Source organism: Limulus polyphemus, unplaced genomic scaffold, assembly GCF_000517525.1.
Source record: "Limulus polyphemus unplaced genomic scaffold, Limulus_polyphemus-2.1.2 Scaffold1244, whole genome shotgun sequence".
Taxonomy (NCBI): domain Eukaryota; kingdom Metazoa; phylum Arthropoda; class Merostomata; order Xiphosura; family Limulidae; genus Limulus; species Limulus polyphemus.
In genome coordinates this window covers 123400-136655 of record NW_013666854.1, presented here as the reverse complement: position 1 = coordinate 136655, position 13256 = coordinate 123400, and the positions used below count along the sequence as shown (strand labels likewise).

General features: G+C 32.5%; 1 protein-coding gene across 1 annotated transcript; it reads left to right on the top strand.

The window, feature by feature from the left end:
• Positions 1–1855: 1855 nt before the first annotated feature.
• Positions 1856–12959, top strand: LOC106462767 (transmembrane protein 41B-like). The gene is made up of 7 exons (XM_013922718.2): positions 1856–1969; positions 7170–7296; positions 8099–8227; positions 8388–8481; positions 8723–8827; positions 9036–9174; positions 10842–12959. Exons 1-7 carry the CDS (start codon positions 1864–1866, stop codon positions 11009–11011), a joined length of 870 nt encoding a protein of 289 aa, XP_013778172.1. The 5' UTR covers positions 1856–1863; the 3' UTR covers positions 11012–12959.
• Positions 12960–13256: the final 297 nt, after the last annotated feature.

Sequence of the window (13256 nt, the reverse complement as noted above, 5' to 3'; positions counted from 1 at the left end):
GCTAATGTTCGGGACGATCAATACTAAGGAAGGGGCAGTGTTACGACAGCGGAGGTCACGTGACGCTAGTAACACGTCATGCACTTCTAGAACGTTCATGAAACTTCGGGAGGTTGCTAGATTTCGGTATTCTTGTACATATAAGACGGACAGGACGTGATGGCAACAATGTGTAATTGAACTGCAGACAGAGAGAGAGACGTATTGTTGAGCACGTGAGAGGGTCGTTGTGAATTATAGCGTTTGTTATAGCGTGACCGTGGAAATTAAGTGTATAGCAAAGTTGTATTTAGAAAGAATAAATCAGTTTTATTTAAGAAAGGACTTGTATCGCTAAAGTTTCTTCAGAAAGAAATTATACGGAAAATTAACTAACGAACGGAGGCATAACACATCCTTTAATGTGTCTAATTCGCTTTTAAATTTACTAATGTTTTCCATTTGTATTTCTTGCCACTGTTGTTGACTTTCCTGTAGTTGCTGCTGACTTTCTTCCTGTTTCCTTTTTTGTTCTAGTTGCCACTGCTGTAATTTCTCTTCTTGTTTCTTTTTTTTCCTCCAACAACTGCTGTAATTATTCTTCTTGTTTCTTTTTTTTTCCTCCAACAACTGCTGTAATTTCTCTTCTTGTTTATTTTGCTGTTCGAGCTGCCACTGTTGCAGGTTTTCTTGCAACTGCTGTTGTCTCTCTTCTTGTTTCTTTTCTTTTTCCTCCAACAACTGTTGTAATCTCTCTTCTTGTTTCTTTTCTTTTTCCTCCAACAACTGCTGTAATCTCTCTTCTTGTTTCGTTTCTCGTTCTTCTTGTTTCTTTTCTTTTTCCTCCAACAACTGCTGTAATTTCTCTTCTCGTTCTTCTTGTTTCTTTTCTCTCTGACAACAATTTGTTACGCCTCCGTTCGTTAGTTAATTTTCCGTAAAAATTCTTTCCGAAGAAACTTTACCGATACAAATCCTTTCTTAAATAAAACTGGTTTATTCTTTCTGAATACAACTTTGCGATACACTTAATTTCCACTGTCGCGCTATAACAAACGCTATAATTCACAACGAACGTCTCTCTCTCTCTAGGTCCGCAGTTCAATTACACATTGTTGCCGTCGCTTCTTGACCGGTCTTATATATACAAGACTACCGCATATCTAGTAGTCTCCCGACGCTTCATGAACGTTCTAGAAGTGCGTGACGTGGTACTAGGTCACGTGACCTCCGCTGTCGTAACAATATTCATTATTTTTAATACATGTGCCCCCCAGTGGCACAGCGGTATGTCTGCGGACATACAACGCTAGAAACCTGGGTTCGATGCCCGTGGTGGGCAGAGCACAGATAACCCATTGTGTAGCTTTGTGTTTAATTCCAAACAAACAAAACCTTTCATATATGACGCCTTATAGCACCTCATATATACAGGCCTAGTAACAAATTATCCAAAAAATGAAGAATATTCATTTATTTATCAACTCTAAAATGTAATTTTATAATCTTAAATATGTTTTTTATTATTTATCCGCTTGGGTTTACTTATATAGGTGAATTTTCAACTAAACAAATATTTTTATAAGGGCACAATTTGTGATCAACTGCACACAAGAATACCCCTATACTCGACCTTGCACCTGCTGGATTATTTATTTATTAATAATTCCATGTGTATTTGGTAATGACTTAATGTGATGATTGTGCTTACTTTGGTATTATTTGAGACTTAAACTTGACTTGAAATCCTATTATTGAAAATATATGCACTTTATATAATTTGTTTATATTACTATTTAATACAGTTATTAATATTCAGAAATTATAACAATTTATACAGATGGCAGCACTTATAATTACATCATCATGGCGTCTTACAAGATTATGGGTGACAGATTGAATTTGAAGGGACAAGAAGGAAATGCTGAAGAATGCGCAAATTCTTCAGATAATGTCAAAGAAATGTTTACAGCAACCACCGAATTGTCAAGTATGTACATAAAATTATAATTGCTGATTGTGAATTCAATCGTACTTTAAAAACGATGATTATCATTTGTTCATAACTATTACCAGTAGTACTAGTTATAAGTACAAGTAATTCTATAAGTTATAACAGTACAACTTATAAGAAATTACGAGTGAAACTGAAAGTAAAGATGAATATAATAATAATAATTAACTCGTATGTCAACCTCATCATATCATTATCTGCGTTGCAGTGCCGACGAGGCATTAAAAAGATTAAACCTTAGTGCATTTGAATGGTACACTTTTAGTATAAAAACTGCAAAATGCTATTTTCATGGGTATCTCACTTTTGGAAAAAGTTTACTTTGAAATGCTAATTGCTGTAACTTGTAAAGTAATTGCTCAATCCTTATATTCATACATGTACTTTTGACTGAAGTACGTCATTTCAGTAGTAACTAAACAAGCATAGTTTGCATGCTTTAATTGCTTATTATAATTACATGGTATTAGTAGTTGCCAATCTTAAACTTATGCAAGGGAAAAATAAAAGTTGTAATTGATGAGAACAATGAACATGCCATACAAATTGTACACACATGTGCACAAGCTTACGTTGTTACAGACAAATGCATGAAACATAATTACATGGAATAAAATGTCAAATGCTATATTCATCTTGGATGATTGTTAAATTGGTAAATCATTGCTTATTTGCATCAGTCAGTGCTTGTAGTTTCTGGAAATAGAATTTTTAAAATTGGAGATATTGATCTTACTTTAATGTTGGTTCCAATAAACACATGAAAATTAATAATGTGTTTAAACTTTAATGATAGTACTCAAGTCAGTTTAGATGATGACATTTCGAGTCATATCCTTTTTAGTGAAAAAGTTCTAATACATATTTCCTTGTATAAACTGTCGCATGCTGTGTGAGAATACTGTACCTCAAAATTTCAAAAAATTCTTTAGCATCATATGGAGAATGTGGACATACCTATTATATTTCCCCAAGATTGAAGTGTTTAGTAATAATGTGTTTCTGTTGGCACCATAGCCAATCTGACTGTACATGTTCATATTCCTGTGTCATTGTCCTGACCAGAATGTCTGTAAGTAATACCAAAATGCTATTATTTTTATATATTTCAAAAGTCTCCATGCAGACAGTCACATTTCAGACACACACTACATTTTTGCTAACCTCATTGTTATCACTTTTCTTATTCGCATAATATTTCTTACTAATTACAGACAAGTTTCTCACCCACCCCCACTGTAAGCACAGTCCCCATGAAAAACCTTAAACCCTCTAAAATAACATCTTCATAATTTTCATTTCACTAAGACTTGGTTTTATTAGTGATATACATTTAACTATAACCAAAATTGCTTATTCTACTTACTTGTACAAATACTTCATGTAGAATATTTGTTTTATGGATCTCAACTCAAGCTCATTATATTTCTGAACATCTGAGATATCACTTATTTTGTAAGTATTCAGCTTCGTATTAGTTTCAACTTTGTTATTAATTATATTTTCCCTATGTACTCCATGTTCTCTAAAAAACCATTATACAAGTGTACAAGGACAAAGAGCTCTCAGCTTATCAAGTACAAACATAACTTCCAAATATATTCCACAGATGGAATTATTCCAAGATGATGCCTCCACACACAGAACAGCTTGATTCCTTCACACATCTACCTGAAAAAACATGTTTAACATGAACTGTCTACAACATGCTACAATATCCCTCAATTGATAGGAGGGCAACACAGCCTTCCTACTCATTAGCTTTCCCTTGCCATTGTTTATAATGGATGTGTTTTAAAATTGTTTATCAATTATTTGAGATTGCAATTTTTACAATTAATTATAACTGAGTTATCTTTTGTTCAAGTTTACCTTGTTTAATATTCATTTTTTACATAACCAGTGTAGTTTATCTAATTTCACTTAGAGGAAAAAAAAACAACGTATGATGATTTCCCAATATTATGATTTCTCAATGATAACATCCACTTCATTCCATAATAGTGACAATGTTACCAATATGGGACCTTTTGCTACTGGGGGCTGGTTGTCTAAACATGTTGAGGGTTCATTCATGCATACTGGGCCTTTTGTTCTCATCTATTTAACCCATGTGCATTTTCTCCATTTTGAATATGACTAAGATAATGATGATTTTGGACAGCTAATTCCCCTACCAGAATATGCTCTAATACAGTTTTATCTGTGGAGAAAACCCCCCAAACCAACCCACCAACTTTTACTCTCTCCTCTGATTACATATATCTTCAGCATCTTGAGGATGCTGTCTCAGTTTTCTTGTCCAAAAATACCATCAAGAGAGTATTTATCCCAACTCCATGTTATTATTCTCATCTTTATGTGATCCCCAAGAAGGCTAGAAACTGGTGTCTGTTTGTCAACCTATTATCTCTCAACTTGTTTCTTGTCACCCCTCAGTTCTGTATGGAAGGTTTCTTTTCGCCTGTACTATAGATGACTGAGATCAGTGTTTCCAATGCTTTTTTACACATTCCAATTGCCCTGTTCTCCAGATGTTTTCTTCATTTTAATTATTGAGATCATGTCTTCCAGTTTTCTACTCATCCTTTTGGTATTGTGTTTGCTCCTTATATTTTCAGTCATGTTGTGGGGACATTACCCACAATGTTTATTGATTAGGGCTGAGGTTCCATTATTATATGGAGAACTTGTTTCTCCTTGCTCCTTTTTAAGGAAGACTACTTCTATTACACCTGCGTTCTTTTATGGTAGACTGGTCAGCTGTGCTGGCTTGTTCAGCTTTCCAAGTTTTTTCTCATGCCTACCCAATAGGGTGTGTTTTCAATTCCCATATCAGTTGAGCTCAGCCTTCACCACTTCACCTACGATCAATGGAATGTTTTGTTACCAAAATTTGTGCTTGTCATTTATATCCTGTATGCAAGTTTCTTTTGCTTTTGAGAACTCAGTCTTCCCTGAAATCACTCATCCTTTAGGCCATGCACGTATACACCTCCTCCAGTAGACATTGCAGGACTAGTTGAATGTTTCTTCGGATCCATTGTCTTTGATTGTACACCTTCCCACTCCTCAAATACTTATATTGGTAATTCAACTATGCCAATACCATGGTGGAAATCCCCTTGCTACCACCTGAACTGGATCTCCATCTCTTCACAGATGCTTCTCTGTTGGGCTGGGATGTATCTGAATGACAACATGACTTTGGGTGTGTTGGCTTTGAAGGAGCATTCATTCCAAATCAGTTTACTCAAACATCTTGCCATCTGTTAGGCATGTTACCATTTTCTCCCTCTTCTCATGGATTGACTTGTCATGATCCACTTTGATAACTCCACAGTCATTTCTTATATCAATTATTAGAGGTACCCATTCCAGGACTGTTTGCTTTTGCACATTGACCTGCTGTTTTGGTCTCATTCTCATTGTCTTGTCATGTCATATGTTGGGGACTTTGAACTTGGTGGTGGATCACCTTTCTCAGTTATACAGGATTCTGCCTATAGAGTGGTCTCTCCACCCTAAGGTTTTTCATTGTGTTTATTCTCGTTTGGGCACATCTCCAATTATTGTCTTCACCACTTATCTTAACACTGAACTTCCTCAGTTCCTCATCCTTTGGCCCTTTCAGTCAATGCTCTGATTGGACTGGTTTCAATTCTCCCACATGTCCTCACTTTGATATGTGATGCTTCTTGTTGGGTCCTGTTGGTGGTGCCTCTTTGGCTGGAACGAGCCAAGTTTCTTCAGCTTTGACGATTGACATTCAGGCCCCCTCTTCCTCTGCCCCATGTCTCTCTTTCATCCAGAAATGTCATCCCTTTATTTTTCTGTACAGGATTTGTCCAGTCTATTGACTGTAGGGCTAGCCTCTCTGACTGTGTATCCTTTTTCTTATCCCAGTTCTATCATCTTTCAGCTCTGTCTGTCTCAACAGAATGGTGGGTTTTCAATGTTATTCCATCTACCTCTCCTTTCATCAAGGCCGTCCTACTGTGATCCGCCTTTTTAACCCTTTTCACGTGGTTGTTCAACCATGGATTGTCAGCTTCCACCATTACTACCGATTGGGTGGCTTTGTCAACTACATTTTGCCTTTCTCATTACTGCTGGGTTGTTTCTTACCTGTCCTCTCCAATTTGTTCAGATCCTTTCTTCTTCTTCATCAACCCCTTTTTCTTGCTCCCATGCCTGACTGGAACTTTAATGTGATTTTACATGCTCTGTATGAACCTTAAACTTTATATTCCTTATACCATCTTTCTTTGAAGACATATTTCCTTCTCCTTCTTACCCATGGTCATTCTCATTCAAATGTTTATGCCATCAATTTGTCTCCTACTCTTGTCACCATACATTCCTCCTTCTCTATCCCAGCTGGACATTATTTCCTAAGAAGTTGGCTGCTTGAGAAGGTGATTGTTCTTTTTTTTTCCTATTTCTCTCTCTTTGATTTCTCAACTCTTATTTCTTCAGACCTATATCACCTGCTGTGTCCAGTTTAGACCGTTTGGTGTTACTTGGCATGTATGTCTTCCTTTTGGGGTTCCTGTCATTGTTTGTTTCTACCTTGGGACTCCTCTCTGTCTAGGAACCTCTCATCTTCTAGCCTTACAGGATGTGTCCACCAGCTCCTCTGGATATTGCACCCACTTATTGCAACCTCTCTCTCTCCTTGCAAATTCTTCATCATTAAAATGTAGATATAGTGCCTAGAGAGACCAAAAGTGAATACAGTTGCTTACTCCACATGAGGCCTAAACACAGTCTGATATAAGGTTTTATATATTTTTACTCTTAATTTCAAAATACCTGTAAGTGGTACCAAGAATCCTAAACATTCATCTTAAGGCTTGTATAACTTTTTTTCAAAACAACACCAGTGCTTCTGTCACACAAAAAATAAATATTTTCCAAGCTTCCATACTTCAAGTAGGATATGTAATGATTCTTATATTGAACAAGCTATTATGACTAACTTGATTCCTTCAAATAAGAGAACCTTTTCATTGGCGTCAGCTCTTCCTAACATGTTACTATCATCAGGAAATTTGCAAAGGTATTTATGTTTTTGTCTGCATTTATGTCGTTGTTTTTTAACATTGTTAAGCAAATCACATTTTCATTGGTTTATCTCTCAAGATACATTTTCAATAGTGTAATTCTATTTCAGAACTCACTCAAAAGGACACAGTGATAGAGGGAAGTGCAAGAAAAGCAATTACAATTTTGGTAGCCATTTTTCTGTCCTCTCTTTTGAGCTTGGGAATTGTTTATTATAACTTTCCAGAATTACAGGAGTAAGTATACCAAATTTTGTTTATGGATATTTTTGAAAACTGTTAACAAAGTCACATGAATATAGAATTTCCTACAGGAACTGTAGATTATTTTACATCTTTTGTCAAGATATGTCAATATTTGGTCTGTCACTATTATAATCGAGAAGCGTAATAATTGATGTATTGCTTTCATTTCCCCAAAAGGGGCTGAAGGCCATCTAGAGGATTTAACCACTTGCACTACTATACAACAGTGTTAATCTGTCAGGCAGTAGACACTAAAATGACTTAACGTTGCAATTTGTACTGTGATGATGTCAGTAAAATGTGTGCTTGTCATGAATCATGAGAAGAAATATGCACTGTGTAGGCTACAACACAGCATGACATATGAACTTAGTAGGAAGAAATAAAATATTTGTTGCTCTTAATTTTGCTTTTATTTACTCTTGAAAGAGAACACTTTTAGGGACCCTGTGCAAGTACATCTAGTATATAGGTTATTTGTGTAAAATAATAATGATATATGAGGTACTCACTTTCCCAAATCATTAATATAAATCTTTTAAGTCTATCATGGTAAGTTTTGGAATTAACTATTTAAACATGTCTACATTAGATGAAGTTCAATAATAAAAATTTTTCATTATTCAAGTAAAACTTATGAGCAGATCAGTGGTACTTAAATGTTGTTCAATATCAGATTTCTGAAAGTAGGTTACAGCTAAGAGTTTAATAGCTATTCTTTATTTGTTTGAGCTAAATGCAAGTTGTTATAACCAGATACACTATTTGAAATTGTTCTTTTACATGTTTTCAGAGATGAAAAACTTCATATTAAGCTTCCAAAAAACATTGATGATGCCAAAAACTTAGGAAAAGTTCTCTCTCGTTACACGGGTGATCATTTCTATACCGTTATTGGAGGTTACTTTCTCACTTATATATTGTATCCTTTTAGTAATAGAAGTAATTGCTTAATAATCTTTAAGTTCATATCTCTTTTTCTCAGCTGTTTAAGGTTTCAAGGAACAATTATGAGATTGTTGGAAAAAAATACATTCGTTTTGCAATAATTTTTTTATTGGATTTTTCTTAACTTTCTTCAGTCTTCAGTCATTTGCAATTCCAGGATCAATATTCCTAAGTATACTTTCTGGTTTTCTCTTTCCTTTTCCTTTAGCCCTGACATTGGTATGTTTGGTAAGTAAACTATCAGATTTTGATGCTTTAGAATTCATTAATCTGAGTCATAATTATTTGTAATAAAGTGAGTATTTCTAAAGTTATTAGCATCTTTGTTACAAAATCAATAAAGAGGAAAATTGGTAAAGGTTATTTTTTTAAGTCAGTAAAGGCTCTTTGTTAATATTGTGCTCTTTATCATTGTCTTTATTAAAAGAAATATTTCTTCTAATTTTCTTTATGACCATTTTCTTTTTAGTGTTCTGCTCTAGGAGCATCCTTTTGTTATATTCTTTTTTATTTGGTTGGACGTAAGTTAGTCTTGAAATACCTACCAGTTCGAGCAGCAGAGTGGGCAGGACATGTGAGTGAAATTTTGTTTTAGCATACTTTTAGTGGTCTCGGTACTAATATTGCTGTTGTAAAGTGACTTTTTTTTTAAGTTATTGTTATTTTTATATTGTGTTTTATCACATATTCAGTTATAAGATTTTCAAAGACAAAATTATTATCCAGTATTTTTTGACACTGAATTTGAAATTTTAGAATACACATTCTTTCTTTTTTTCTAGGTGAGTCGACATAGATCTCATCTTCTGAACTATATAATATTTCTTCGTATCACTCCTTTCCTTCCTAATTGGTTCATAAACATCACTTCTCCTGTAATAGATGTTCCACTGGCACCATTCTTTTTGGGAACATTTCTAGGTATGCTCTTTTTTTGAAATCTAAACATTATTATTTAGGCACAGTTACCTGCTGAGTTGCATGTTAAGGAAACAATTAAACACTTCTTATAATCTTCAGGTTGAGCACAAAACAAAAGTATGAAGTCGTCATCTCTGAAAGTACACTTTCAGTCGTATATGTCATATGCATAATTAATGCAGCAGGGACAAAGAAATACACGACATAAACTGTTTTAAAACATAATATTACTTGGGAATGGTAAAAGCGTGAAAATTAATACACATGCTATTTGTGAACATTCTCATAGCTTGGATTAAAAACCTTGCAAATTTTCTGCAACATTAATTGGTAAAGATTTTTGAATTTAAGAAAATTCAAGCTATGGAACAATGTAATATGAACAAGTGTAACAAATTTCATGCTGATATTGGCTTTAATGGTGAAGTTATCATGCTAATACATTGGTGACCCCCAGCGATAAGTTAGCATGGTAACTTCACCATTAAAACCAATATCAGTATGAAAATTTAGCACACTTTACCAGTTGTCTTGTTATGAGTCTAATTACCACTAATGATGGCATAATTAATATGAATTGCCTATAGCTCATTAACGTTGCAGAAAATTTGTGAACTTTTTTAATTCAAGCTATGAGGATGTTCACAAAGAGCATGTATATCAATTTTCACATGTTTTTACCATTTCTAGGTAAAGCTATGGTGTTAAAACAGTTTATGTATTTCTTTCAGCCTGCTTCATCAATTATGTATATGATATATATAACTGAAAGTGTACTTTCAGAGATTGCGACCTCATACTTTTGTTTTATGCTCAACTTGAAGGTTATAAGAAGTGTTTAACAGCATTTCCAAAGCATGTAAATTTGTCCAGTTTTAATGGTTAGTGTTACCTTAATAATTTTACACTATGTAGTACTTTTTGAAAGTTTCAACATGCATAGGTTTGTGATCAGTATGGATTATAAAAATAGTAGAAAGATATTTACCGAGATATGTTGGTATCCCAATGAAGGTTATATGGACATAATGTTTATCACATATTTTGTTTGCCCTTACAGTAGTGTTAACCATTATACTTTATATTTGCAAGTTTTATCCCATGGCTCTGCATTCATTAAAAATTTGTGTTATTTTTCTGAAGTATAGCCAATGTGTAAACATAAGATTTTCAATTTATTGAATATGAGTGGACTTAACTTTTTTTATTATATATATATATAGTTAATTTATTAATAGACCTAGTATAAATGTTTAACTTTAAACCATCCTTATGTTTTGTCATAATTATCCAGTTAGTTTAATTACCTTGATTTTTAAGAACACATTCATGTTTTAGAAGAGAACCTTTATCTTGGTGGCTCTTTTTTTTGTAGCTTTTATTACTTGTAAGAGTTTTAAAGTGTCATACCTTGAAGGGCAAAATAGTGTAATAATTTTGAAAAGTGTTATCACATTGATTAAACTTTTAAAGTACTGATTTTTAAAGAAAAAACACTTAAACTACCAAGTTGGTTTGAGAGACTAGTATTTATGTACCACAAGAAGGGAACGCTTTAGGACTTTCAATGGTATTCCAAGTTCACAATCTAGTCTTATGAGGTGAAGTTTCTCTTTTTTAACATTGTTTTGAACTTTAGCCAATAACAAAACAAGAATAACTTTCAGGTGTGGCTCCTCCATCATTTGTTGCAATTCAAGCTGGAACAACACTGCACCAGTTGACTTCATCTCGTGATGCTTTCTCCTGGACATCTCTAACTGTGCTAATTGTTTTTGCTCTTTTGTCAATGATTCCAGTACTATTTAAAAAGAAGTTGAAGGAAAAGTTTGATTGATTTTGAGTAAAGTTATGATTTGTCATTATTAAGGATGATAAAAGGAGTATGAATTATTTGTAGTGTGTTATAGCTTTGTTCAATTTAATTTTTAAGAGTATTGTAATTTTTCTTGTTATTTATTGAGTGACAAGGATTATTTTAACTTGCTTGTAAACAAATAAGTCATATTTAAAATTTTCATTTAAAGTATAATATTCTCAACTGATACCCTTAAAAAGAAAATGCATATAATAACACAATGTTACACTATAAAAAGAAACAGTTCCTTAATTTTACAGATATAATATACAGTCTTAACAACTGTAATGTTACAAAAACAAAGAAAAGGATGTATAGACCCCCCTCCATTAATAAAAGTTGCTCACATGCAAATAGATAATTTTCTGCAGCATAATTTATGAATTATCTCTGCTCATTATTTTAAATTTGGTAACAGAAACTATGATGTAGTTGAAACAAGTGGTATTTGTATATTTATTTACCAGAATGGTGTTTTATTCCTGAAATTTTATCTGTTTTGATAAACACTATTTCATGAAAGTTTTCCTTATTTTATTAAAAACATTCCTTCATGCTTCAAAATCATGCCTATAAAAACTATGATGCTAATGTAATTGTGGATGTAAGTATACATTTTCATCTGTTTCTTACAAAGTATTATTTTCCAGCAAAATTGTAAAGGCTTTCAGTTTTTACTTATTTATCCTGGATATTATTAAACAATTTTACTTTAGAAAATATAAGATTTACCAAGAGTAGAAATTTTACAAGAAATCATTCCTATTATAATATCTCCAGTAAAATATAATCACTTTAAAAATATAATATTGAAATAAACTCAAGTAATATTTATTTGTATCCACAATTAAAAATGTTTGTGTGTTTATGGTTATGGATTAGAGAGAAACAAATATCTAATAAAACAATCAAAAATTGCTAGCTGATTTAGTCTGTAGTTTTCGGAACTACGTGTAGTATTAGATAAGAAAATGTTATGTGCTTCAAGAATTTGAAATGAGAAAGTACGTGTAACAATTTACCTTCAGTTTCATGAAATAAGTCGGTTAACTGGAAAAATTAATGTGGTCAAAGATCTAGTTTATGTATGGACAGTAACAGAAGTGTTGATCCATAATAATAACACGCCTAAACCCCCGTATTGATAAAGGATTCACATATTTAAAGTTATAATACATTTGAGAATGTCTAGCTTCACATGATCATATACTAGGTAAGCTTAAGGTTGTGTGTATTTATAGAATGTGCACCAAAATGTTGAGTATTTCTTCAAAATGATAGGCCAAGGTTTTTAAATTATTTATAATTTAACAAAAATATTTATTGGGATATTTAAATGAATATATTCCAAATATAAGGCTTTTTCAGTTACATTTCATTGTCCATTTGTCTATTATTTTTGATTACATAGTAAAGAATCTTCCTTGTTTTGTATGATATTTAGCAACAACTCTTGAATTTTGAGTATATAGTTTTGCTATATAAACATAACGTAGCTAATTGATTTAATACTTATACAATCCTTTACAGAATTGGAGGTCAGGTGTGAGGTATCAAAGCTGTAAACAAAATTCTAGTTCTTTGTTTATAGATGAAGAATTGTATAAATTATTAATCAGTTATTTATTATTTTCATGCAGACTTGCAGGTTTATAGGTATACACTTATCTCAGTATATTTTGTAGCTTGCATTTAATCTTTAAAGTGATTAATAATGTTATAATAATAATAATATGCATGTTGTTCAATTTTTTCAATGCTTCATTTTTGAATTTTAAAATTTTAATACATTTCTCTATTAACTCTCAACAGATAGGCCAAAGGGCACATGTTGTGATGTTTTAGAGAGTTACTTTCAAAATGTAATTAAAAACTTTATTATAATTATATATCGATAATATTGTCATCACAACATAGTTTATAATTAACCTTTTGATATAGTTTTAATTTCTTAATTTGAAAGAAGGTATTAAAAAAAATGCCAAATATGTTTTTTTTTGTGTCATATGTTTTTTTTTCTTATTGATCAGTTTATATTTTATTACACCTACCATACAATGTCTATAGTGGTTAGCAAATTACAAATGCAAACTTCAAATTTTTAAAAGTTAGAATACAAATAAGAATCTCTCACTTTTTTGATTTGTTGAGATACTGATATATTTTGCAATTAATCCCATTAATCCATTCATTTGAAATCTTTTGTCTACTTATATCTACTTTT

Excerpts from the sequence above, each read along its gene's own strand:
- LOC106462767 (XM_013922718.2), top strand. The coding sequence starts at position 1,864 with ATGGGTGACAGATTGAATTTGAAGGGACAAGAAGGAAATGCTGAAGAA. Across the intron at positions 8,482-8,722 it reads CCCTGACATTGGTATGTTTG|TGTTCTGCTCTAGGAGCATC; the intron begins GTAAGTAAACTA and ends TTTTCTTTTTAG. Across the intron at positions 8,828-9,035 it reads CAGCAGAGTGGGCAGGACAT|GTGAGTCGACATAGATCTCA; the intron begins GTGAGTGAAATT and ends CTTTTTTTCTAG.